Source organism: Lonchura striata, chromosome 4 (assembly GCF_050655825.1).
Source record: "Lonchura striata isolate lonStrDom1 chromosome 4, ASM5065582v1, whole genome shotgun sequence".
NCBI classification, from domain to species: Eukaryota; Metazoa; Chordata; class Aves; order Passeriformes; family Estrildidae; genus Lonchura; species Lonchura striata.
The window spans coordinates 15,533,360-15,559,928 of record NC_140706.1 but is presented as its reverse complement, the minus strand read 5'-3'; the positions used below and the strand labels follow the sequence as shown (position 1 = coordinate 15,559,928).

At 38.2% G+C, this 26,569-nt stretch overlaps 1 protein-coding gene and 1 long non-coding RNA gene across 26 annotated transcripts in view; one reads left to right on the top strand and one right to left on the bottom strand.

Moving 5' to 3' along the window:
* LDB2 (LIM domain binding 2) overlaps nucleotides 1-23,879 on the top strand; it is a 363,337-nt gene extending 339,458 nt beyond the window's left edge. For 5 of the 24 annotated variants that reach the window (XM_085578540.1, XM_085578536.1, XM_085578533.1 and 2 more), the window contains 3 exons: nucleotides 12,342-12,465; nucleotides 13,571-13,722; nucleotides 22,587-23,879. In XM_085578540.1, coding sequence (XP_085434666.1) covers nucleotides 12,342-12,465; nucleotides 13,571-13,722; nucleotides 22,587-22,817 — 507 coding nt within the window. In that variant the 3' untranslated portion in view covers nucleotides 22,818-23,879. Of the gene's footprint in view, nucleotides 1-12,341; nucleotides 12,466-13,570; nucleotides 13,723-14,852; nucleotides 14,994-19,768; nucleotides 19,912-22,551 lie in introns of those variants that run through there. The other 19 variants (XM_085578537.1, XM_085578548.1, XM_021554355.4 and 16 more) reach the window with 12 other exon arrangements.
* The window catches only part of LOC146767545 (uncharacterized), an 82,786-nt gene that overhangs the window by 10,676 nt on the left and 45,541 nt on the right, over nucleotides 1-26,569 (bottom strand). For both annotated transcript variants that reach the window (XR_014955072.1, XR_014955073.1), the window contains exon 2: nucleotides 1,954-26,569. This exon is cut by the window's right edge and continues 33,367 nt beyond it. This is a non-coding gene — a long non-coding RNA (uncharacterized LOC146767545). The remainder of the gene's footprint in view (nucleotides 1-1,953) is intronic.

Below are 26,569 nucleotides of genomic sequence, written 5' to 3'. Positions count from 1 at the left end.
AGCTTCACTAGTGGATGATCTATGACTGCAACCATTAAATACTCCCTACTTTAAAGTCATTAATCCCTACTTTCTTTGAATACATTTAATTAAAAAGTTCCATTTCCCAGTAATTGCTGTTTTTATATAACTCCAAAATGGAATTTTATTCAGGCACAAGGTCTTTTATATAAACATCCATCTGTCCACAGCATAACAGTGCTGGGACAAGTTTTGTGGATTGGGTGAGAAGTGAAGAGATTACAGAAGACTCTGTGTCCCTGTAAGAACTGTGAACTTTTGTCCTCTGTGTAACAGCTTTGAAGCATTTTTGCTTTCAGAATTTTGGTGCCAAACAAGGAACTGCACAGTCAATAGGAGAGAAAATCATGAAACAATGGGTTTTATGCCTACTGGAGTTGCAATATTAGTTTATAAAAAAGCTTCTTCCTTATTCCTTTTTCTTTTCTATGTCAGGGCTTGCACTGCAAAGTATCCTCCTTTCTATTTAAACACAGAATTAAGCAAACTTCAATTCCATGTATAAAAATACACATGTATATATATATATATATATATATATATATATATATATATATATATGCATAGATATAGAGATATATCTATCTCCTCTGGGTTTCAGGCTGAGAGATAACACTAATAAAAAGAAAATATGTTGGTATTAATAAGGTTGACATTCAAAAAGTATGAAATAAATGCATGGAAGTTTGTCAGCTTATTAATCATTCCATTACAAGCGGTGATTTTACTTTCATTGCTCTAACATCTAACCACAGTTCACTGGCTAAAGGCCAAGGTAGCTTTTGCACTGGCACATTACCATGCGGTGTACTTCTGTACTTCTCTTCCATTTATTAATGCTGCAGACTTCCTACAATTCAGGCTAAAAATAGATCTGGTTATGTGAAAAACACTGCATTTGTGCTTGAGCTGCAGTATAGAAACAAGAGGATAGGGGAAGAGATTCATGACACAGAAGAGCTAGCTGGTTATATTCTGGAAAAAGCTTTCTTTTTTCATGGTTGTAAATAAAATTAGAGTTGCTATGTACATGTTAGTCTGAAGATGAATCACAGTTGTTGTATTGCCTCAGTCTGTATGAATCTTTATGTGTATCTTTTGTATGAAGGAGAGATGATTTCTTGTACAAGGAAACCTGAAAATAGAACAATGTATGGAAGAGAATTTGTAAAATCAAAGGTGAATGTGATGTTTTGTTTTTCAATATACTGTCTTTGTCTGTGGCATGTTTTGAATAGCCACAAAAATTATATGCAAACCAAAAACTTCAACCTTGCCACTAAATTTTTGGATTTGCATTTTGACCATAGCACACAATAGCATTTCCTATTGTTCTGCTTTCAGTAACTTTTAGTCAGCATTTGCTGTCTGCAGACCACTTCACCACAAAAACATTTCCAAACTTATTTCCAAGCTGTAATACAGCTGCACACTAAAAATTGTCAGCATTCAAATGCAGTCTTACACTCTTGATCTTTTTTACAATGCTATGATTTGTTTTGAATCAACAGTAGTTTGAACAAGACAAACAACATACCGGATTCCATCTGAACCTAAGGGAGCTGCCAGGGACACAGGTGAAGAGTGATAGTGGATGCATTTCATAGTCAAAATGAAAAGTGGCAAAGCTGATAAGGTCTCATTGTTGCACAAACAGAAAAAGCTAACAGTTTGCATATCAGAAATATCAGGTGTTAGGATTTGACTCAGAACTGCTGAATAGGAGCTTGTTTGCCTTTGGAGAAATAGAAAGGAAGGAAATGTCACACAGCAACATCACACGTGGTAATGATGGGAGATGGCAAACAAGGAAATAGACCTTTCCGATGCTGTTTCCCAGAGATACTGTTGGGACTGGCTGTGATGGTGGATTATTAAGGAATTCGGATTATTAAATATCTATGCTTAGCAAAGAATAAGAGAGCAACAAACCTCTTTTAAGTGCATGATGGTCTCCAAAGTCACCCTGGTTTTGTTCTTATCTTGGTACTGTGTAAGAAATAAAATGGATGATCGTGTTAGAACCAGAGGCAATAATATTGAAATGAGAACAAATTGTAAGCTGTATGATTTTTGAACTATCTAGAGAAAATGAAATTAAGAAAGCTTTCAAATGCCATGTGGTTTGCACCAGGCCATTGAAACACGGTGAGATAAAACAATAGCTACTGTGTTTCTCTATCAATTCATAACCTACAATTGGACTTTAAAAAGGAGGTATTAGTTCACAGGACAAAGATTAAGTAAAAACATTTGGTGCAAAATGTTCCTTGTCTTAATTACTACAGACCAGCCTTAAACCTTACCTAACAGTGGAACTCCATCCAAATCTAGTATAGACTGAAATTAATGAATATGCTCCAATTTACATTAAAATTTAATTTTGTCCTGACAAGCTCTCTGAAATTGATACTCACTGCAATACTGAGTGCAGTATAAAAGATCATATCATGCAGTCAACATGATGCACTTTGCAATGTAATTTAACACTAATGTTAAATTAAATTACAAAGATAAATTTTATGGTCTCTCTTAAAATCATTTAAGAGCTTAATTCTTATCTGAGATGTGTAAGACACAAATTTTTCCTATTGATCACTGACTAGATAGATAATTGTGAGAGAATAATCACAAAATATGATGGGCTGTCCAAGGCTTTTCTTTATGATACAGACTAGTTATTTGATGTGTTAGTCCTTTATTGCAACTAGGATCTCTGCTGAAAGAAAAGGCTCAAGTGGGTTGTCCTCATTGAAGAAAACACTAATCTGTACAGTTTAGATGAGGCCAAATTGCACAGGAGATCCATAAAGAAGATTTAGAAAATGTTAAATGAGATTTAGGTGATTCAGATTGTAGGTTTTTTGTGGCCTTCAGAACTAAGCCCATCAGAAGGAAGATGAGGCTCATCCTGTAAGTCTTTTTCTTTTCATTAGCTGAAAATACATACAGCAATTGGATGCAGTTTGCCTCTGCCATTGGGATTCCAGGAATATCTACTTGTGTTATTGAAACCAAGAGCCCTTATTTTGTCTGGTTTGTCATCAAGGGAAGGGAAAGGAAGCAGATAACCTTCACTACTACTTTGGTGTAGGAAGAACTGTGAGCCCAGCTGGTGGAAACAAAATTAAAAGCCCATAAGACTTGTGTGTGATGCTGTTGAAGGAAGAGATTTTCAAAACATCTCCCCATTGTACAGGAGGTGAATAGGAAAAAGAGCATTTGCTGAAAGGACATTCTTTTAATGTCTGGGAAATGACAGGAAGAGTTTAAAGTTGCAAAGTTCTTGCAAAGAATAAAAAAATAGAAATATTAAAAAACAGTATTAAAACTTCAAAGAGAGAAGCAAAACTACAAACAGTGGACCTCCTTTCTAAGCCCTTTCTAAACAATGGATATTAAATAAAAAGATTAAACAAAATCACAAGGAAAAACTTTCCAGAGTTTGAGGGAAGAGGGTTACCAAATAATTACATCAATGACTGAGAGCCCTAAAATATTTTTTTAATGTTTAAGAATATTCTGAAACAGAATTCCTTCCAGCACATGCTGTAATGATGAGCATACTGACTAAAGTGGTAACTAAAGAAGGTATATGTCAAAGTCATCTCCACAAATGCACTCCAGCTTCCCCTTGGACAAGGAAAGAAGAGCACATCTGTCCAGTTCAACATTCATTATGTGACATCTCAAAGGTGCTTCACACCACTCATTACTTACAAACTGAAGATGTCACTAAGACTGATCATCTCCACTGTAAGAAATGCTTAGTTTAATACAATATGATGCTAAGTAGGCTCTCAAATTAGGTTTTCAGGGAAGAATGTGCTCAGCTACCTGCACAGCACTTCAGCAGCAGCTCTGCAGGAACAGGGACATTGACAGGAATGGTTCTGGAGCTGTTACAGCCAGAGTCCCTCTGCTAGCCTGGGCACACTGCAGGGAGTGAGGAACCTGCAGTCCTTGCTGGGATACAAGGAGGGAGGAAGAAACTTTCTGAACCGTAAAGGAGGCTGGGTTCCCTGCTAACCAGGTGCACAATTTTGATACTGTCATGGTGCCATCACAAGGAAAGGCAGAATTAATAGCCACAAGATCTAACAAAGTTTCCATAGTCACCTGAATTGCTCCAGAGTGCATGGAGGAGAGGACAATGGTGGAAGTTGTTATCTAGATGATATGTAAAGGAGGAAGAAAAAAAGAAAAGAAAAGAAAAGAAAAGAAAAGAAAAGAAAAGAAAAGAAAAGAAAAGAAAAGAAAAGAAAAGAAAAGAAAAGAAAAGAAAAGAAAAGAAAAGAAAAGAAAAGAAAAGAAAAGAAAAGAAAAGAAAAGAAAAGAAAAGAAAAGAAAAGAAAAGAAAAGAAAAGAAAAGAAAAGAAGAAAAAAAAGAAAAGAAGGAAAAAGAGGAAGAGAAATTAAATTGGAGTCCAACACTCTAACTGGAATTACCTGTAATGCTGGTGATGGCTCTGCTGTGTTAAAATATGTTTCATATCCATTCATAGTTATTTGACTGAAAAAACATGTTTTTCAAGCTTAGTCTTACCTGAAATGAATGCTGCTTCTTTCCATTATCACTGTTGCTGGGAATTGAAATGGCTGCAGATACAGAACAGTGTAAAAACATGATGAGCTATGTAGCTTGGGAGCAATTGAGCAGCTGAATACTGCATTATTGAGAAATCATTCGCTACCTCTGGGTGTTAGTGAGAAACTGGAGAGTCCTAGACTGGCATTCAGGGCATAGCATAGGATGAATAAACATTGCTGAGTGCTGAGTATTTGCTAGTGAATCCAGCATGGAGCTTCAACAGTTGTGTGTCATCCCTCTGCATCCTCCAGGGTTGGCAACACACATAAAAGGAATAGTGAATGCCAGGAGCCTTGTGGCAGGACTGTTTCCTAAATAACCAAGTTATCAATGAAATTAAAAACATTCTGTATGATGTAAAGCAGGCAAAACAGCCATATTTTTCAATTGGCAATTTAAATATGTATCAGCAGTCCTCAAGGGACTTAACAGACTTGTAGATAGGTGCATGAAATTGTTGTTTTTATGTGAATACCTGTCTATTGCCAAATTATTCCTGGCTTAGTATTTTACCTCTTATCTAGTTAAGATAGGAAACTCTTTAGAACAAGGGGCTCAATGTTTTGTAATATATATATATATGTCATTGTACAAATAATAAGCTGTAGATGCAAATGATCACTAATATTGCAAGTGTTAAGCTGAAAATTCTAATTCCTAGCTTCTTAGGTGATTGCAAGTACAAATATTTCTTAACTCAGTATGGTATCACAACACATGGAACCTTCTCCCGTGCTGAGTGGTGGCTATTAAGTATATCTTAGACCTTGTAAATCTCAGATTGTGGAATTTGTCCCAGAATCTGCTTTTGCTATAGTATTGTGCTGCAGAAACTCATCCTGTATTTTTTAAAGCTAACACTAAATATCCGCTCCATATGGTTTTGGAGATGTACTTAAAATATGAGCCAAGTTGAACCTGATGCAGTGCTGTCTTGCTGAGCCCTGAGCTAGTCTAAAATGATTTCTTTCAGAGGTATGATCCCATTCATCTCAATGAGATTTCAAGTCAAAGCCTAAAGAAAGTATTTTTAGTAACAGTTTTAAAACCTTTTAATTACTCTCTGTTTAATTCAAATGTCTTTAATTTAGGAGTAAATACAGTAAGGTTGCCTATACCATATTTCTAAACAGTTTCCCCCCTCCTTGTACATTTCAAAACTCCTATTGTTTCCTACCTAGGTAGCAAACCCAAGGACTTCAGTCTGTTTATATGCAGCCAATTTAAAAAATAATTGGCACAAAAGGAATTGGAAATATGGAGAGAACAGTAGTCACAGTAAACAAGCTAGGGATTATTCTGTGGTATTGAACTACTTAAGCTATTGGGGTTAAGAGCTGGCTTTTCATTCTGTCCCAAAGATCATCTAAGGTTTCACTAAAATAAATGACCCTGTGCAGACTGGATTTTGAATATTCAGGTTAAAATAACTGGGTTTATAATTTAAGTTGAAGAAGTTACTGTATTTGCTGCTTGCTGCACTAACTACTGTCAAAATTGAACATTTATTTATTCCATGTATATCATTACATGGGATGTACAATGAACATTTATTAGTTCCACATCTCATCAGGAGTGCACAGTGGCTCTTCAAAAAGGAAAGGTAGCAAGAATAGTAAGTTGAGTGATGAACCTCAAAGCTTTGGCTTAAAGTTTATCTTGCAGGGAAGGACCAGGGATATAGCTGATCTACTGAAATGTACTGATGGAAGAGACTTGTATTTGATTTGACATACTGGGCAAGAGCTTAAAACAGAGCCAAAGCATTCCCCCCTAGAAAACAAGTATGTAAAAAACCATCTAATTTCTTTCGGTTCATAAAACCCCAAAACATTTCTCATTTATATCTCCCTGTTTTTAATGGAAAACAAAGATGTCTTTTAAGATGAAAATGTCTGTATTCACATGCGATCCTCAAAAAACACATGCTATTTTGAGCAGTGAATTGCAAGCCGGCCAGTGAAAGAAGCAGCAATATGTTCCTAGGAAATTTTCATTCCTCCCTCTGTTCTGCAGGGGAATGAAACTTACATTAATTCTGAAAAACAAGCATGAGCAGAGAAATTTAAAATCAGCTATGAGCTTTCTCTGTTTCTAACTCCAAAAATGAACTGTATTGAGGACTGCAGCAATGTTTTCCTGTTTCAGTGCCGTGCTGCTGGGGGTCCAAGGCATTCATACAGGGTTTTGAAACCACTGCAAGAAGTCAAACTTCCAGGTATAATTCTTTTAGAGGGCCTGAAAAAACATCCATGCTGTGTCCCTTTCCTCACTGCAGATGTATCAGTAACATATTGTGGATATCTGGAAATGTGTACCTGTGGTTGGATGTAAAACAGTGGATGTGGATGTGCAGAGATATTTCATTTTTTTTCAGAAATCCTGCCCCACTGAAGAAATGGGACCTTACCTAGGGAAAAGCACTGGGGCCAGAATTTCTCTAGCAGCATTAGCTGGAGTTGTTTTCTCTAGAGCACATAGAGAGTGTGCAAAGGGAAGAATGCATTTCAGCATAGAAATAAAATGTTGTTGTGTTTAGATTTGTTGGTTAATAATTCACAGTCTTTGTGGAGGATAAAAAATGAGCTCTAAAAGAAAGCACTGAACCTCTTCAAGGCTGCACATTGTATTCCAGGTATACCTTCACTGTCAACATCCTACCTGAATATTAGCCAATGATTAATATTCCCATTCAAATGGGGGTTTTGTCACTTTTAGAAAGGGTGGTAAATCAACATGTGCTCTGAATATGCAACTTTTCCTATAATTTTCAAGTGATTAATACAGACATTTGGCCCGGAGAAGTTTCAAGCATCAAAGAGTTAAAACTACATTTCAGTAGAACTTCAGGGAACACCCTCATTGCTGCCTGGTTCCTTGCGGCTCATTCAGAAAAACTGATGTTACATTATACATTTGCAGTTTTAAGAGTCATCTACATGAAAAATTTTAGCAATTTCCATTTTTTGTAGTTAGTGAAACTTTTATGTATTCAGACAAAATAGGCACTCATAGGAAGATACTTAAAACTTGCTTGTTTTGGTAGACCATGGGACTTGTCGGCCACCGATATGTTTCCTGATTTAAAGAAACTGGCTGGGTGATTATGTAGTGTCACCAGCTAAATCCGGGAAGGCTCGAGGCTCACGGATTTCCCTTTAAAATGCAAAAGGATTCGGAAGCGCAGGGCCGCTCCTTGGCGCGGCTGGCAGAGGCAGCGGAGCCTGTTGGCTGGGGCGGCTCTGCCACCTGCAGCTCAGCGCCGGCAGCGCGTCCCGCCCTCCGCACCAGCCAAAACCCCGGGGCACGCCCGCCCTCCCGGGCGGGGAAATCTAACTCAGAAATAGAATCCATGAGCTCATGGCATGCAAAACGTAAAAGAGAGCTTTCACGTCGGTGTTTCTTGCTAATATTCACTGCTTCCAGAAAGGGCATCTGTTGTCGGAATGGAATAAAAACGCAGGATTAGAACAAAAATCATAAGGCTGAAACTATTCTTGGTGTGGCTGGACTGATCTCAGAGCTGAATAGCACCCCTTACTGATGAAGGACAGTTTGGGCTCTGCTGATCACTGAGGTATTACAGGAAATTATGTGTGGATCCATATTCTCACAACCCTTTAACTTCGGTCTGCAGTGCCACCACTATCTCCTCATATAACTCTCTTCTTGAAAAACAACGGCTTTTGAAACCTATAAATACTAGTTTTCTCCTCAAAAAAAAATAATTTAAAAAAAATCAAATTATTCTTGATGTGTTTTACTAACAAAAAAAAAAAAAAATCTTTAAACGTTCCTTTTTATGTTCCAAATTTTCACTTCCCTGAGCCCCAAGGGTATAGCATTACCATTTCGTCAAGTTGGATCCAAGCCCTCTAATTGATGAATTGTCCATAGGATCCATGTGGAACTCCACGAAAACCACTACCAGTGTATTTAGCACTAAACCGTGTGCATGGGTCGCAGTGTGTACTGACCCCACAAATCCAGGCTGCTCATGCCAGTGATCTCTCAGTGTGAAGCACTGGGTTCACCCCTAGGGCTGTCTACACCTCACAGCTCTGACAGTGGAACAGCAATAGCTCTGAGTAATGGTTAGACATCATCACAACAAGCTCAGATAATACAGCTAGAAACTAATTCTAATAATATTGGGTTACTAAGCATAATGTGGAGTTATTTCAGTGGGTTTTAGTACTGCAAAGTACATAATCTATTATGATACATATTTTTCCAAATAAGTTTTAAAAGCTAGAACAAACAACATTTTTCTTTGAACTTTAGGCTTGGTTCAACTGCACACACAATTAAGACACATTCTATTGCCTGAAACATGCACAAGGAGCTTTGTATCCTTCTGGGACAGCAAGAGTGATCTGGTGGATCAGATCCAGCATCATCTAGGGCATTTCAACTGGCACTGGACACCTATGCACAGGCATATGGATCCCAACTCTAATGTTGCCTATGTGTGGAACTCAGAAATATCTCTCTTGTCAAGTATTGCCATTAAAGGTTCTGTAGTCCTAGGAATGTAGAAATTACTTCTGTAATCATACAACGTCACCGCACTAAATTCTTGAAGTCTTTAGGCTATTTTCTTGGGTGACTGATTTCAAGCTGTGAAGAAACTCCTTGTAGAAGAGATTGGTTTTGTTGGTGTTCCAAATATTATTAATATAGTACTATAGTAAAAACTTGTACATTTTGGTATTATCCAGTGCTTGAAAAAAACATTAAAATTGATGTTTTGAAGAAATCTCACAGTGGGAGACTAGATGATCTGTGGGGAATAGACAGTTTAAGCCTCAGGCTTCTATACAGCAATGAATGCAGGAGTATAGAACATTTCATTAGGTTTGTTTTAAGAACTCACTCTGTCAACCCAGAGTGTCAGCCAGTTACCTGCCCACTGGTGGTTAAAGACAGCAGGTGGTTTTGGCCAATCAAGCTTTTAAATGCATCTTGTCCCCACATTTTTAATCTGTCTTTTTTGAAAAAAATCAAGGTTGTTGTCACTGGCAAGTTCTTTGGACTTAAGATAATTGGAGCACAATCATTTCCTCTTTCAAGGATTTGGGTTTGAGTCACTTTAGATTTCAAGTAGGTCTCAAAGGTCACCAAAAAAGACTGTGAGATTTGATACCAATAATTTTCAATCCCATTCATTTTACCCTTATGCCAAATTCACATGAGCTAGATACATTTAAAACTATAGAGTTCAATGCCCTGCTATTACTCAAGCATCCAAAGCTGACCTTACAATTTTCAGTCTTTAGAGGAAGAAAATGGTTATGAATTCCCCAAAAACCAGAAGAATTAATGTGAGTGGGTTCATCTCCCAGGTTTCCAGAACATGAGACTTTTCCATGTCCCAGAGACTTTTCCATGCCCTCAGTGCCCATATTTTTTTCTCTATGCAAGTGAGATCAGTCAAGCATTTCTACATATTGGTTCTGTATTCCATTTTAATCTTGTGTGTGAAGGGAAAGAGATTATATACAAGATTAGCAGTCAAGATATCCACAGGCAGCGGGGACAGCTTAGTTCTCAGTGCACATTATGGTTAGAGCACAATAGCAAACATCTTTGCCAAGCTGATAAAGAATAAACATTCTCTTTGTTGCCAATAATAAATATCTAGGGAAGAGTAAGTATATAATGAATAAAGTGTCCTTAAGGAAATGTTGGAAGGACCGACATATACATTTATGTCTTTTTAGTCCCAGCAGCAGTAGAGCTGTGTGAGTCTAGTTCTCTGCCCAGGGTAACTAGTTTGTTCAGAATTATCACAAGTATCTTTTTCATGCTTGCTGCTGTCAGCTCATAATAAGAAAATTTAGCCAGCTATGCCAGAAACCCAGAATTTTGAGAGTCAAAACAATGATGTCCATTATGATCACAAATCTTTTTTCTCACTCACATACACACACACAAAAAAACCTGAGCAAGCACCTGCAGATTTCAGAATAAATTGAATATCAACTCAAAATACAACATCTTTTTCACAGCATAAACTGGATCCTGCATATATATGATCTTAATTTTTGCTGAATATTGAACTAGATTAAAATCCAAGCCCAGACTGCACTATGTGATAGTAGCTTTCTATCTATTAGATTATCTTGCAAAATTTTTTTTTACAAAAAATATATAAAAACTAAGAAAAACACCAATGAGGCAACTGCAGATTCAATTTCTGCAGTTGGAAAAAAAATAATTTCTCATACTCAAGCACTTCATTCTCCCTGCTGCTTTATGTTATCTCTGTTTTAACTGCTGTTAATGGAAGGCTCATCAAACAGCAGTGCCAATCCACAGTAATATTTAAATGCTGAATTAGTCTCAGTCCTCATGACAGGTCCCTTTCAACTATTTTCCCTGCATACTTTGCATCTCTGTTTATATGAATGAGAGACGGGTACACTTAGGGAGGATGGAGCAAGCATTGCTTAGCTCTGCAGCCCAGAGAGAAGAATTTGTCTCCTGTCTTATATGTTTGTAAAAGAACAAAGGGGAAACATCTCCTGCTAAAGCAAGTCCTGGACACTTCTTCAGCAAAACTTTGTTAAGTAAATAATTCAAACAAGATTTCACTTAAGTTATGCCTTTCTTCAGTTGCCATTCTAACTTCCAATCATTTGATCAACTTGTTGCCCTACTTCTGATAGCAAAAAAAGACAAACCTGCTTCTAAATGTAATTCTGCTTTGAAAACTGACTAAAAATGGCATGCAGGCTCCATGCTTATTCTGTGCCAGCTACTTCCTTATCATATGTTCTCAGTTTGCAAGGAAGGAACCATTTCCTCCTATGTGCCAGCCCTGCAAATTTCAGGTAACACCTGCAGGTCAACCTGGAGTTTCCCTCATCATTTAGGATGGCTGAAAACCAAGGCTCTGGCAAACAAGAGTAAGCCCTCGGTTACACGTGTGCAATTTTGTAGCTTTCTGTGCTTTGAGTGAGGTTTAAATGACTGGAAATGATTCCGTGGTTACAAACAGGAGAGAATAGAAAGCAGCATAGTGCTCATTCTGCTGGGTCTGCTGTGCTAACAGGAGTAGAAAGCAGTGAACAATATTAATTATTAATATTAATGAACAGGTAGAAAATATATAAGACTCTATTTAAAAAAGATGTTTGAAATTACATGTTTTCAGAAATTTCTATCCTATATATTCAGCATTCAAGAAGACAAGACAAATAAAATGCTTCTCTTATTTTTTCTCTTGTACGGTACATTCATATGATAGGAAGAGAGTGTATAGTCCTCATACAACAAAAAAAGCCCAAAATTACCTAGATTATTTTGCATGCAATATCAAAATACAAGATCATTTATAAGTTCTCATTGTGGTGTGCAGCAGGTCAGAAGAACACATTTTGCTGTGGGAATACTAATCTACTATGGGCATTTTATTATTTATAAATCTTTGCAGCTTTGGCAATGAAGCATGAACATTTTCTAGTCTTGTGAAATCTCTGTAGCCTGGAAGACTAGAGATGAAGTTTATCTGATATAATTACCTAGGATAACAAATAGCAAGAAAAAGTTTTCCCAATTCAGAGTTTTGATTTTGCAATCCAAGTGCAGATTAAACTGAACTGTATAAGGCATTGCTCCATTAGCAAGAGTAAAAAAAAAAAAATAATAATTTCCAACTATGTAAATACTGATCAATGGAGGCTTTGCTTGGATGAAACTGTTCTACTCTGTTTTTTTCTTCTAGTTGTGTGTTATACTGGAGCCAATGCAGGAACTGATGTCAAGACATAAAACTTACAATCTAAGTCCTCGAGACTGCTTGAAGACTTGCTTATTTCAAAAATGGCAGAGAATGGTGGCCCCACCAGGTATGTTTCACTTCCAAAATTCCACTTATTTTATAATAAAATTAATAGAGAAGCAATGAGAAATCTTACTTGTAAAGGAAAATAATAAAAGTTAACAATGCTCCCAAAGCAAGCCTGAAAATTATTCTGATATTTTATTATTTCAGTCTGACACAACTGATTTATAGATGTGCACACTGAGATGGCTTCACTATGACTAGGATATAATGTAGTACAAAAATATGTGTAGATTGAATGCAAAATGCCTACTGGGTCCATTAGAATTCATTGTGTAATCCTGCTTCCTGCTGTGACTCTGAAATTACAGCTACAATTCATAATTAATTGTCTTTGAGACTAATATTAAGTTATTTACAGGCCTGGACCTAATCTCGTTCCTGTTACACTTCAAAATAATAATTCTCTCTTTTTTCAGATTATAAAGATTTTTGTATCTTAGAGTGTTCACATGGGTGCCCAGGCCAAATTCTGAGAAGAACAATTACCCCTGTGTGTTTTGCCAGTTAGAGCAAAGCTGTGTCATTGTCCTGATTCAGTCTGAGTTTTTTAGGCTTGCAGGGCAATGGCATTTGGCACCCTTCATGGCTTCTCTTGGGAGTGTAAAGCAGTGTAAAGGTGAAGCCCACACAGGATGTAGGAGCTCAAAGGGTGGTTGCTTGTTGCTTGCTGCATCAATGGCAGCAGTAGGGCAGGAAGCTCCTTTAGCCTTTGTCCCTGGCTGGGTCACTGGAGGCTGTACCCTACATCACAGTAAAACCTGCATTTTTGTTCAGCACCTTTTCTTGCTGTGTGACCTTCAGAAAGTTCCACAGTCACTTTGACCATAATGATCATGATATTCCCATCAGAAAAATGCTTTTGAATACCTTTATAGACAATGCCGGGACAATAAGCTTTGTCAATCCATCAGGAAAATATTGAAAGCAGATTCCATTAGTTTGAGTCCAAATATCATTCTACAGTTTGTATGTTAAATCTAACTACTATTAAACTCAGCAATTTAAAGCTAATTGAAAAAGTATTTCAGCTCTTCTTCTTACGGATCATTTTAGTTCTTGCTTCACAGTATCTGCATTTTGCTTTCCTTCTTATCATTGTATTGCAGCAGAACCCACAAGACAACCAACAACCAAACGGAGAAAAAGGAAAAACTCTACCAGCAGCACTTCCAACAGTAGTGCTGGGAACAACGCAAACAGTACCAACAGCAAGAAAAAGTCAGCTGCTGCAAACCTGAGTCTATCAAGTCAGGTACCTGTAAGTCTCACTTTCCTTTTAGGCCTGAATCACTTATGGTCTTTAATTCTTCCCATACATTGTAAAGAAGGTGCATTCTTGAGCCAAAGCTATCACAAGCAAAAGGCAATCTTGCACAGTGTGCTGTGGAAGCTGGGGAATGAGTGGAGAGGTGTGAAGGAGCTGCTCTGCAGTGCAGCTTTAATGCAGGACCCTCAAATAGAAATGTCCTGAGGATCAGATGTGATTTTTTAAAGGCCTGGGCCGGTTCCTCTTTTTGCCAGAGGGAGTCCCTTCACTAATGGTAGGACTCAATTAGGCCTTGTGTTTTTAGACACAGCATGAGCCTTGCAGACTTCATCTGCCAGGTGCCAAGCAAGGATGTGTCCCAGTGGTACAGGAGAGCTATTCCTGAGGAAGCTGCTGGTCTCTCTGTGTTAGTGCCTTATCTCTAATTGGTGCCAGGTGCAGATGCTGAACAGGAACAGGTTATGATTTACCTGCAGAGCTTATTTCTTTGTCCAATCACTCCATGTGCAGAGGGTAGATCCCCTGGAATATGGTTCTCAGCTTATCCACCCTACTAGCTGTAATTCTTGACATCCTAACTGTATAGGGAGACACCAAGTCATTTCCAGAGAAACAACTGTATCAGCACTTCCATAATGTCACATTTACTGCCTTAGTCACAATATAGGGGTATTCAGACCCCGATTTGTGACAAAGTGTGCATTAGTCAATAAGGAGATAGCTTATGCATTTTAAAGCTTGGGAAATTAATTTGATATTAGAGGAACCATAAAGTCTTATCCTGGGAATAACATGCAGGTATTTTTATTTGATTTCTGATTGGCAAATAGGAAGGGGTAGGTCTCCTCTGAAACCTGACAAAGAATATAGGCGTTTTGCTAGTACAAAGCACACACTTACTAGGAAGCTTGAATATCCAGGTTTTAAAAAGAGAAGTAGACTAACAATGGTGAAATGAAAGGAAGATTTTTGTTTAGCAACTGATTTAGCAATCCACTAGTTTACAGCTTTGGGCTTCAGTACATTAAACTCATATTTCCTTCTTGTCATATTAAAATTGGCTTGCATCCCCAGAGTCAGATTCTTTCCCTAATATAGGCATCTCTGTGTTTTTCTGGCAGCACAAAGCAGTCAGAAGGCTGACTACCTGATCTCCTGGTGGCAGGCACCACTCTGCCCCACTGATGGTATCTGCCAGAAAAACCTTTGGATCAATATTCAACCATATTTAAGAAAAAACTGCAATGAAGTGCAAAACCAAGCAACCAGCTAGTTCCCTGCTGTCTCCAGCTTTAAAAGACAGTAGACATTTTCCATCAGCTGCACCCTGCTCAGACTTCAGCAGGACCAGAATCTGAACCCCTGACTTTCTTCAGCCTGCTCCTCCCTGGAGAGAGAACTTTTGTTGCATTCAGTGGTAGCCATGTGTACTTGAATGTTTGAATGTGACTGAGCCCTCTGATAGTTACCTGTCACTCCCACTGAGGTTGAAAGTGACTTCAGGTGCTGAAGGCTACTCGTGACAGATGAAGCAGTCAAGGCTGCTCTTCTGATGGAGATGATAGTTGAGCATCTGAGACATATTGGTGAAGTTTATTATGGTATGAGGGATGGATTTTTAGCCTTCATTTACTTTTAGGATGTTGCATACTCAATATTTTTCAATATTCTTTGCTTTCTGTACCAGAGTAGCAAAATGGTTCCAACCCTTCTGTATGGAGGATCAGGTTCCATTTTTAGGACACTTTTCCTTTCCATCTGCAAAGGGGAAAATGCATTGCTGTTCAGTTTGACATACTAACAGCTCTTCCCATCTTCCCCACAGCAAAGATAGCAAACCAGATGGAATTGATGGTTTGGCCACCCTGTAGAGTAGACAACTCAAAATAATTTTAGCAGGAGGATATTTCAGTGTAAAACTATTCAACGCTTTTCACTTTAATAAAGAGATGTTATCCCACGCCTCTTCAAAATTATGCATTCTTTGAAGTGGACCTTGTTGCCATTGCTTTCTGAAGATAGCTGCAGGTAGCAGTAACTTGCTTTCTGTTCCTTTCTCATATCTGTAACTTAAATGTATCCTTTAGTAGTTAATGTTTGGTTTCCTTTACATGCAATACAAGACAAGAGATCCTTGAACACAATTTGGCAGTTTTCAATTCACTAAAATATTCATTTGGCTGTGCAGCTTTCTGTGAATGGGATTTTCCTGCTCAGTAAAAAAAAACCCACCCTACTGAAATAATTTACTTTCAGTGTTAAAAGCGTTTCACTTCTCTTTATTAGAGAAGAGGAATGAAATCACTGCATCTTCTATCCAGATGACTCAAATAGCCAGAGCTAGTTTCAGTTCCAATTTTCTCAATCTCCCCACTGGAGAACCCCACAATGAGCTCATATCTGTATCAACCCTGGATTAATATGAAGTCCTGCGTTCCAGCTTTCTTTTTCTCCAATGATTTCTTCCCTGCCAGCAAAGTCAGTTTCTTCATGATAATCACATCTAATTTCTTTTCTCTTTTATTCTTCTGTGTTGTTTTAACTTTGATATTAAATTAATCCTGATTAAACAGTGTTTTCTTAGCCTGTATTCTATGTGATGCTTCTTGGCATAGGACATTAGTAATTACTCCATTTTTCTCCTACATTAGTGCTGCATGGAGTCTGGCAAATATGTGAACTTACCATACACCTCATCCACACTTCTCCCTCACACCCATTAACTTCTGTTTCTTTAATGAGGTCTTTGTGCCTGGAGAGGAAATTGTCCCATATTCAGGACAGTCCAGATAATAGAAGCACCATCAGCTATGGCAAATCTTGAAGCTTCAGAGTTTTGTCATTTTCCCCACAGCCCCTTCCAGCTCTTCAGATAAATACATTGGGCAAACCTTGATTGATGAGGGAATGTTACTTGTCAGACAGACATTCTTCTACCAGTAGAAGGAGAAGGTTGTTCCATTTCCTCTACCTGTATTATTTTCTGATCAGTCGTCCAGGCAGGGACAGTGCAGAGCCAAGCTCAGAAACCAAAATTATGTGATCATGTTTCCATGCATGGGTCAGATTGGCAATGCATCCTGAAGCTCAGTTGTTGAAGCCTAATCAATCAGTATAATTTGTGCTCCTTGTGTTGCCTTAATTTTAATAGCACTTCCACAGTGCTGGCACATTCTGATACATCTCTAATGACAATCCATAAAAGTATCTGAAGGGTCTCTGCTAGTGGGTGGTTATATTCCCTCTCATCAGGATTTTGAAAATGTTCAGTCTCAGTCTATCCTCTTATCTCTAACTATTGCTTATACTTTCTCAACTGTGGTAAATAAAATACAAAGTTTTGTCCTTTTGACAGTCACTTGCACTCTATTGTACCCATTTTCTCTTATGATGGTGGGATGAGCAGTGGTTTCTCTGTTGATTCTCAGGCTACTGACTGCAGAACTTCAGGATCTCTTGTCAACATGACTCTTCTGGCCCAAGTCCTTTGTTTAATACCTTTTCTATGTACTACATATTTCCTACATATTTCCTACATCCTTAATACAAATACAGTTAGCTAGCATGCCACATGATTACACTACACAACTCTTCTTAGGCTGGCCCATTGCTTGTCCAGTGATGCTTTTGACCCAAATCCTGTAGGTGCCAAGATAACACACTGTAGAGTGGTGTAAGTAGAACTAAGTGATTCTAAAGTCAGCACAACTAGAAGTTTTTAGCACAAAAAGAAGTTTTCTTTTCTCAGGCCATCATGGGTGCAGGCTCAGTACTGCCAGTGCTCCCCATAGATGCATTGACTGGTTTTAGAGCATAAAGAAAACAGACAGGACAGGGACCCAGAAACTGTAGTCTGCTCAGCTGCCTTATTCTCAGCAGATTTCAGTAATTTAAACTTGGATCTGTTCATATTTTCAATCACATCTGATCTTTGGAAGGCTCATTGGGCAGAAACTGGAGTTACCAATTTCCTCTAGACAAAGAGCAAAGATGGGCAAGAGTTCTTCTGCAAGGTTCATACAAAACCTGCCTTTCTCGTGTTAGCCTTCCTATCATTTTAAAGAAATTAGTTACCTAATTTGGGTGTGTCATAGTCCTACTGCTCACACAGTACTAGTAATTTCCTCTAGTATTTGAAGCTAGCTGCAATATTTTCCCATCTTTGCTCAGTTTTCAAGACTTCTTACTGACTAAAATCATATTCCTTAGCATTTTTCATATTCTTCTGTTTCAAATAAAAGTTTCCTGAAAGCCCAAACTCTTGTACTGTAGAGCAATGATTTGTATACTATGATCTGTGGATTACAGGAATAATCAAGGTTATCAGAAGGGGTCCATACAGCTATTTTCACTAAAATATCACTCTCTCTTAAGTTTAATTAAAACAGGGCACATTGATCCATTTTCATATATTTGAAACTTGATAGCCATCCACAACTCTCACAAACTCTAAGAACCATTGCTCTATGCTGCTCCCAGTCATCACCACAGAAATTAATAGGTGGATTTTGCTTTCATTTAATAATGAAGATCCCATAGAGTATAATGCTGTAACCATAAACCCAGTGAAATATCATGTGTTGGAAAGAATAAAGCATCACTACAGGCCACTGAGTAAATGGAACATTCTTTGGTATATCCAGAGTCTAAAGTAGAACCTCCTTGTACTCTTTAAGCAAGTTACATTCCACAATAATCTCTCTTTCTCTTTGTAGCTCTCTGTAAACTCAGAAACCAAATCCATAAATAAACCTGCTATTGTGGAAGGAAGCAATACAGTCTCATATGTGTTTCAGAAACAGGGTAGGTTTAGGTGTTTTGTAGTGGATGTTGTAGAACCAGAGCTACAGTTCCAGGGCCAGAGATTAGTGTCAAAAATTATCCCATGTCTCAAAACCATGCAAATCAGAGTCTAAGATTTAGTAGTAAAGAGATGAGAGAGAATAACTTTGTTTTCAGTTTTTGTGCTTTAGGAAAAACATTCCAAACAAGAACAGAATGTCAAGTTAACAGTGAGAATTATGATGAGATGTGAAAGCTTTTTCTCTAGAAAGTGTTTATTCTGAAACCTAATTAAAAAGTCAGTTCTGTTTCTAAAGATCATTTCAATACCAATGTCAGTCTGATGTTTTTCGCATGGAAGCAGTGACCATTACGGGTGTGGACAGCAGTGGGGCTCTCAGTCATTAATAATTTTTGTGCCAAGGAGCTAATAAGTCAATTATTAAAATAATTACCACTAACACAAAGCAGGAGGAGGAGCCCTTCTTCTTTCAACTTAGCACTTAGAGGTATGCTAGCTGCTGAAATTAGTGCAACTTTCGGTCCTTGGAGGATGAGATGTGCTTGAATGATATACTTGAGAGTGCCAGGCATTTTTAATTACCTTAGGCTTGTGAAGCACTGTTTGTCTACTTCTTGGGGCTGTGACAACAGAGCTACAAACTGATCACTGTAACACACTGAGCAAGGCTACGAATTAACAGCAGCAAAGATGGCAGGCTCAGGGATGGGGAATTTTGCATGGCCCAACAGATATCTAGGCGGGGCAGAGCTAAATTTTGAGGCTTGGTATTAAAAAAAAAAAAAAAAAAGAAACCTAGAAATGACCAGTCTGTTAAATAGAAGTGCTTGCATTTGAGTGTTGTGTGAAGTGATCTCTGTTTATATAGTTTATATGCATCAATTTAAGTTTGGCAACTAGGGTTATTACAGGATGAAAGGTATGATAAACATGAAAGCTGCTTTTGTGGTTATATTATAAAATACTACATTTCTATCACATAATGTAAAACAACCACTGCTTTATTTACAGTGCTTCACTACAGCCATATTTTACTATCCTGAGACATTCCTTGACCAAAAATGTTGTTTCTAATCACAGAGTAAATTAATAAGATTGAGTGACTACAGTCTAAATCTTTTTTAAACTAATTTAGTCAAATATGTGCTACCATAACTAGGCCATAGCAGTGTGTGCTGCCATGCAAGAGACTAGGGTTTAATTCTTGGATTCTGCTTCTCACTCCATGAGCAGGAGCTAGGAGCACTCCAGAGCTGCAGCCTCAACCCTGGGAGGGATGGAGCCTTGTGTCATTCAACAGCAGTGACCCCCACTGGCCAATTTAAGGAGAAGCATTGAGGGGCTCTAAAAGGAGTCACTTCCAGTCCTCCTCAGAGGTTGGTGGTCATTGCACGGGATCTAGTGAGTGGAGGTTCAATGGGGTGCACTTGGTGGGGTCTTCAGCTTTCAGTCTGAGGAGCAGAATCCTCTGGGGAAGAAAGAGCATGTGCGCTTCCTGAGACACTATTTTTGCCTGATATAACTGTAAATGGCAAGATTGTCAAGAATTATTTTTCAGATGTCCTGTAACGATTGCTTTGATATCTATCTTTTAAATAGAGTAAGGGAAAACTCCACTAACCTCAATATAATTGTAGTTAATTTCCCAGAGAGAGAGAGATAGACTGAATAGCATAGAGGGAAATACAAGTGCAAACTCTTCTCTCAGTGGGAGTCATTATATGAAAGGAATAATATTTGAAATGAACCTGAGAAATCAGAGGTGGAAATACTTACAAGGTCATTGAACATCTCCCCATGAATGTTTCCTACCACAGACTGAGATTTTTTCCCAGCCTAGTGTTAGGTGACCTGAGCAGTAAAATTAGCACTGTTCCCATGGGATCGTTAATCCTCAGCCTGCCATTATCAGGAACAGGAATATTGTCTTAGGAGTGGGGATTACATTTTTGTTTACTTAATGCCATCTTAGTACCCTAGTCTACATCTCCTCAGATTGGCCTAAAGTGATTGTCTTCCTTTCAGCACTCGCAGCTGTTAAGCACATTTCCCCTCCCAATCATTTGATAGATGTAATACATATTTAATTCTTTCACGTGGCCCCCCCAGGCAGCTGCTGCAGCCCCACAGTGATTTTTGACACGCTTGTCTAAGTCTCATCCGAGTCTTGACCTCTTGCTGTATGGCAACAGAGAGAGCTTGAGGTCTGTCCTTGAGAATGTCCAAGTAAAAGCAGCTGTTGCCACCTCAGTCTGTGATTCTGTGTTTCAGCCACCACGGTCCTTTTTGCCTGCCATGTAACTCAGCACACTCACACCCAACTCGCTGTCCTCTGCCAGGTCTCTTGGGTCATTCATGCTCTCCCAATACAATGGGATAAGGTCTGGTCCAGCAGTGCACACTACACATTGCCTGTTGTTTAGAGGGGTGGGATAAATTAGAATAAACTTTTGCTTATGAACACCTTTGTCTTTTAAACATCTATGTCACAAAGCTGTGTGTGAGTTTTTTTAACTAATATTTTATGGATATATGGAGTAGCAAAACAGACAAAGTGAAGAATAAATAATATAACAATTTCATATACTCTCAAATTTTTTACATAGAACAGGCTGAAAATGTGAGACAAACATTCTTTTGTAACATGCCAGCCTTTGCTGAGGGATATCAACAAATAGTGTAAACACTTGCAGGCAATAATTTGTATTGTTTTGTCGTGAAGGAAGTAGATATCTGATTAAAAAGAAACCTTATTAAATGCAAACATTTGTCTTCTGTTTGCTATTAACATTCATAAGGAGGAACAGAGCCTTTAAAAAAATGAATCCATTGTTCACCAGGATTCTTGGAAGGGCTTGTTAGATCAGCAGGAACAAAGCTACACATCTGGAATCACTGCACTTCTAGCAAGCACTACCTGATGCCCTGACACCTGAGCTGCATGAAAAGATGCATCCCACATATTTCTTTAGCTGTTAGCACAGCAGCCTGATCCTCCCTTGAACAGAGAGAACAAGAGAGCTCTCTGGCTTTGCACCTTTGCTTTCCAGTCTCAAGTTTGCACCTTTCTATCCCATGCTGCTTAGGTTTTTTTGCAGCAAATCTGTGATGCACTGGAGTACAGTAGGCGGTTTACTTGTTTTCATGGAAGGACAATTTGTACTTAAAGCAGTGATTAGATGAATTCTTTCTTTCTTGCATGCTTTAGTTTCTGATGAGTACTAGCTTCATCAGTGTAATTATAATTAGCACTCTTCATCTTGCTTTTACGGTACCAGCTGGACAGATTGGTCCTCTTACTGCACAGATTGGCGGCAGGGTTGCCTACATGGAGTTAGGTGACAGGCACCATGAAATAACAGATGGTAAATTCAGGGCTTGTTGGCAATCAGCAGGTTTTTGCTAATGACTTAATTAGCTATGCAAATTGTCAAATCAGTGTGAACATTGTTTTTATCGAAAACTTTACCTAAATTAATTACCATAATTAAGTAGCAGAATGTCAAGTATATTGGATGCGTAAAAGGGCTTGGCTGGCTATGGATAAGAGAGTTACCATCTTTATTAGAGTGCTGTGCTCCACGTTTGAGAAGTCTGAGGATAAGAAATGTGGTTTCTTTTAAACTACTTTTAAAATACGCATATCACCAAGTTCCAACTGAGATACACCCTGGTGCCTCTCCAAAGAAAATGGCTCAGGAAAGATTTACTGGATAAAGGCTAAATATTTTAAGGAGAAGTTTAAAGGAAGTTTCATAGCCTGTTTATTTGCTTAAAATCAGGCATATTGTTCAGCCTATCTGCTTTTCAGTTTTGGGGTTTCTGAGATCCAGAGCCATGAGCATGTGACTATAGTGATGTGTTACAGTTTTAAATTAAATTAGAAATAAAATGTAAGCCTCTCTCCTTGTTCCTACTATATGGGAACTTCTAACTCTGTTGTTCAAATGTCACAAAATAAAAGAGATGTGAATTCTCTAACATAATTTTTTTAAGTTGATTTTTTCTCTCTCAAGGTTTCCATATAACAAATATTGGGTGCTGTTCACAGGATGTGATGGTGGTAGGAGAACCAACTCTGATGGGAGGCGAGTTTGGGGATGAAGACGAAAGGCTTATCACTAGATTAGAGAATACACAGTATGATGCAGCAAATGGCATGGATGATGAAGAAGATTTCAACAATTCACCTGCACTGGGAAATAACAGCCCATGGAACAGCAAACCTGCTGCTAACCAGGAGACTAAATCTGAAAACCCCACACCACAAGCTTCCCAATAGGTTATTCTGCAGCAGTTCCCACTGCAATGTACCTCAGTGGGTCATTAATTACCGTTTCACAGCATTCTTCAAAATAAAATTTAAAGAAACACCTTTCAAATGATACAGTATCTATTTCTAAACTAAAGTTATCCAACTTTTTTCATTAGGGAAAACTCTTGTATAAGCTTCCATATACATTCCTTGGAAGTATTGTCATTCAACTAGATACTGGCACTGACCTCAATTAAAATAACTGAAAATTAAACAGCATCTCATGGCAAATTTCTGACAGTGCATTTTATTGGAAGGGGTTGTTTTTTTCCTCATCAAACAATGGCCATATTTTAACAAGTCATCAGTGCTCAGGATCTCATTAACATAACTATGTAAAACTTTTTACAATTGTAATATATTTTCTGCTTTTCAACTTGCACCTGAAATTTCTTGTTTCAGAAAAAGATCAGCTTTTAAGCAAAAGTAAATGAAAGTAACTTTTATTCATTCTTTAACTTTTCTTTCAACAGTTAATCATTTAAAGGATCCAGCATTTTTAATTTACATTTAGCTGATGCCAGTAGATACTCTACCCATCATTTAATAAAAAATACTGAAACAAGAAATGTCTTTTTTTCATCAAAGACATGAGAAATATTTTTATGTGGAAAAAGACACCCAGTCCTATGAGAGTTTATGCTTTGTAAAATTGCTGTCGATCCAGATATTTTAAAGCCATGTAATCCATTAACTTTGTGGGCAGCTTAATAAATCTAAAACTTTTGTGTTTTTATTATTGTATCTGAGTTGGCTTTGTTGTTATTTCTTTTCATAGTATATTTCTTGTATAATATTTTTGTAAAGCCCTCATTTTTGTTTTACTTTTTTGTTTTGGTTTGGTTTTTTATTCCGGTGTATTTATGTGAAACTTTATAAAATAAACTAATTTTTTTTCATTTACATATTAATATGTTCAACTCATCATGTAAAGACACAGTGAGTCAGTGTGTTATATAATACAATTGTATTTTATGTATGCTTTGCCAATAAGTGTGCCAATAAACTGTGTTAACAAATGTGCTCTTATACAGCATTTGCAGTTTCTTGTATGCACAACAGCACACCCATGTTCAGGATCATGCACCAGGGATTTCTGGAATTAGTGTTTCACTGAATTGCAGTCTTTTTCCAGCTAAAGGGAAAGCCTATGGGAGGTGTGAATCGCTTGCAGCTCAATTTGGTTTGATGCTTTTTACTAGCAAGGATGTGCAGCACCTGTAACAGGTGAGTTACAGCAGTGAGAGCCAAGTGTTCAGGGCATCCAGCCAGAGAAGCTCCATCCTCAACTTTGCATCCTTGCCTTCCAGAGCCAGGGCTTATTGGAGCAGGGATTTCCACTCTGCTGAATGCTGTCTGATAGTTTTATGATGAGTCTCTCAACTGTGATGAGAGGATTTTAAAAATCCTCCTTTCTTTGCTTTGCTATTGTATCAATTGTTCAGGGGAAACCCCTGGAGTTGTGCAGGTGCCCCGAGCACAGCCCAGCCCGCAAAGCCCCGGGCTGAGCTGGAGGACTGAGGCACACACCCACATAGCCAGGCACCTGGGCAGCCCTGCAAGTGGGAAGCACAGGAAGAACTGTCAGCAGAGAGATGCTGAATCTACACAATCCTGCCTTTTGTGCAGGGGAGAGGTATTTTGTTCTTCCCTGAAACTCCACTTTCAATATTGCTGACATTGTAAGAGCAGCTGAAGAGCTCCTAGGTTTTTTCTTAGTGGTTGTAGATATACCCAGAAGCCAGCCTAGGGAAATGTGTCTCCTTAGCATATGTACATATTTTTTTAATCATGCTTTTTCTGGATGTGATTCTACCAAACAGGCTTAAAACCACCACTGCAGAAGGAATACAAGGCAAAGTACCATGTGTGGCCTCTTGGTTCCTGGTGAGAGACAGCTCCCTCCCTCCCCAGGAACCAGCCTTGGCCCCTGATGTGGGCTCATGCTCCTGCAAGCAAAATCCTTGTTCAATGAATTTTGGTACTTCTTGCAGGAAGACACTCCAAGCTCTAGAGCACAAAGGATATCAACTATAAAATTTAAAACTAGCTAAATAACAAACACAGATAGCCATGCTGCTCCTTTTTTAGCACTTCCAGATTATAGGAAACTGTGGTTTTATCATTCAGTGACTATATCAGACCTGATTTTTCTGTGTAAATAATTAAATTCACAATGTATTCCGTTAAAGGATCTCTGGCTTCTATATAACCACTCTAACATTACAATTATACACTGTAATTCTAATGTTCAAGAACACTAATCATTCATATTACATCTCCATGAGCACACTCTAAAAGGCGCTCCTTATTATTAATCTTTCAAGACTGGCACTACTATTTCAATTTTTAAAAGATTTATGATGTCATATTACTCCTGTTGTTTCAGTAAATAAACACAGGGACACTTGAAAAATGGGTAACAGACTCCTTAGAGTGCTGTCCTTGAATTAGTCTCCAAGGGCACTTTCTCCATATCTCCACAAAACCCTCATCTACAAGCTATCAATCTACCCTATTGTGGTTAGGGTGAACAACAGATACAGCTAGCTGATTTAATTTATTCACTTATTTATTCATAAAAGAAATGTTCAAAATGGGCCAGCTTTGGAGAAAGTGGTTGAGATGGACAGCAGCTGGACATGCAGGCTCCCACTGCTACGTCCTTCACCCCTGTGCTGCTGCTTGGGATTTCCATTTTGCGGTTGAAATGACATGGTAGACTCAAGACAGAGCCTGTGATCCCATTTCTGATCCTAAGAGCTTATGCCCTGTCCTCAGGATTGCTCCCCACAGGTTGAGGATTAAAGAACAGTGATCACATGAACTAATGGATTCTTTGGTTTCTTGGGTTGGCTAATGGATTCTTTGCTGGTTGCCACTGAAGGACACTGGGGCTTCCTGTGCCCCACGAGTGCCTGGCACAGAGCAGTGGGAAAGGTGAATAAACACCTCAGGTGAGTTGAAGCAACAGGTTTGTAAGAGCTGAGGTTGCAGCCTGAAGAATGAAAACTGGAAACCAATAGTTAATTTTACTGTAATCTAATCTCACCACCTAGCAGAACATTGTATCTCTCTTAGAATTTGGAAGGAAACAATGTTTTTGGCACTTCCCCCTGGGGAGCCCTGAAGCTATTAAAAGGAGGAAGGAAACTTATCTCATGATGTTGAAATACTTTCAAAAAGAAAGCTCTTGTTTGTTTTAGCTAAATGGAGGGAAATACTGGCCCTGAGAAGTGCCTGCACAAATCAGAGGGAGGAAATTCCAGTTTACTTGGAAAAGCTGAATCACATAATTAGTAAAGTGACCATATACAAACACTAATAACCAGCTAATAATTTCTACTTCTCGTTGCTGTTACAAAGAACCTAAATCATGGGAGAGTCATAAACACTGGTGTGTTTAGATTGTACTTTAAATTGGTTTATTTGGGGATTATTTTTTGGGGAGGGATCTTTGTTCAGCAAAGTCCATTTTTTAGAGAACTTTCAAGTTACTTGAATCCAGCTGCCCCTTGTGAGAATCTTTCAGTTCCTAAAGCTCCTTCTTTCTCTCTTTCCCCAACAAGCAAAAGTAAGCAGTATTTACAAATTTGTAATCTCTTCAGAAAGCAGGTTTTCTCAGGTTTCATCATCTTTGCATTGATATGTATGGGTCTAATAATATGGTAGGATAATTAAGTTTGGAAGGGACCTTGGGAGGTATAAATAACATTTGC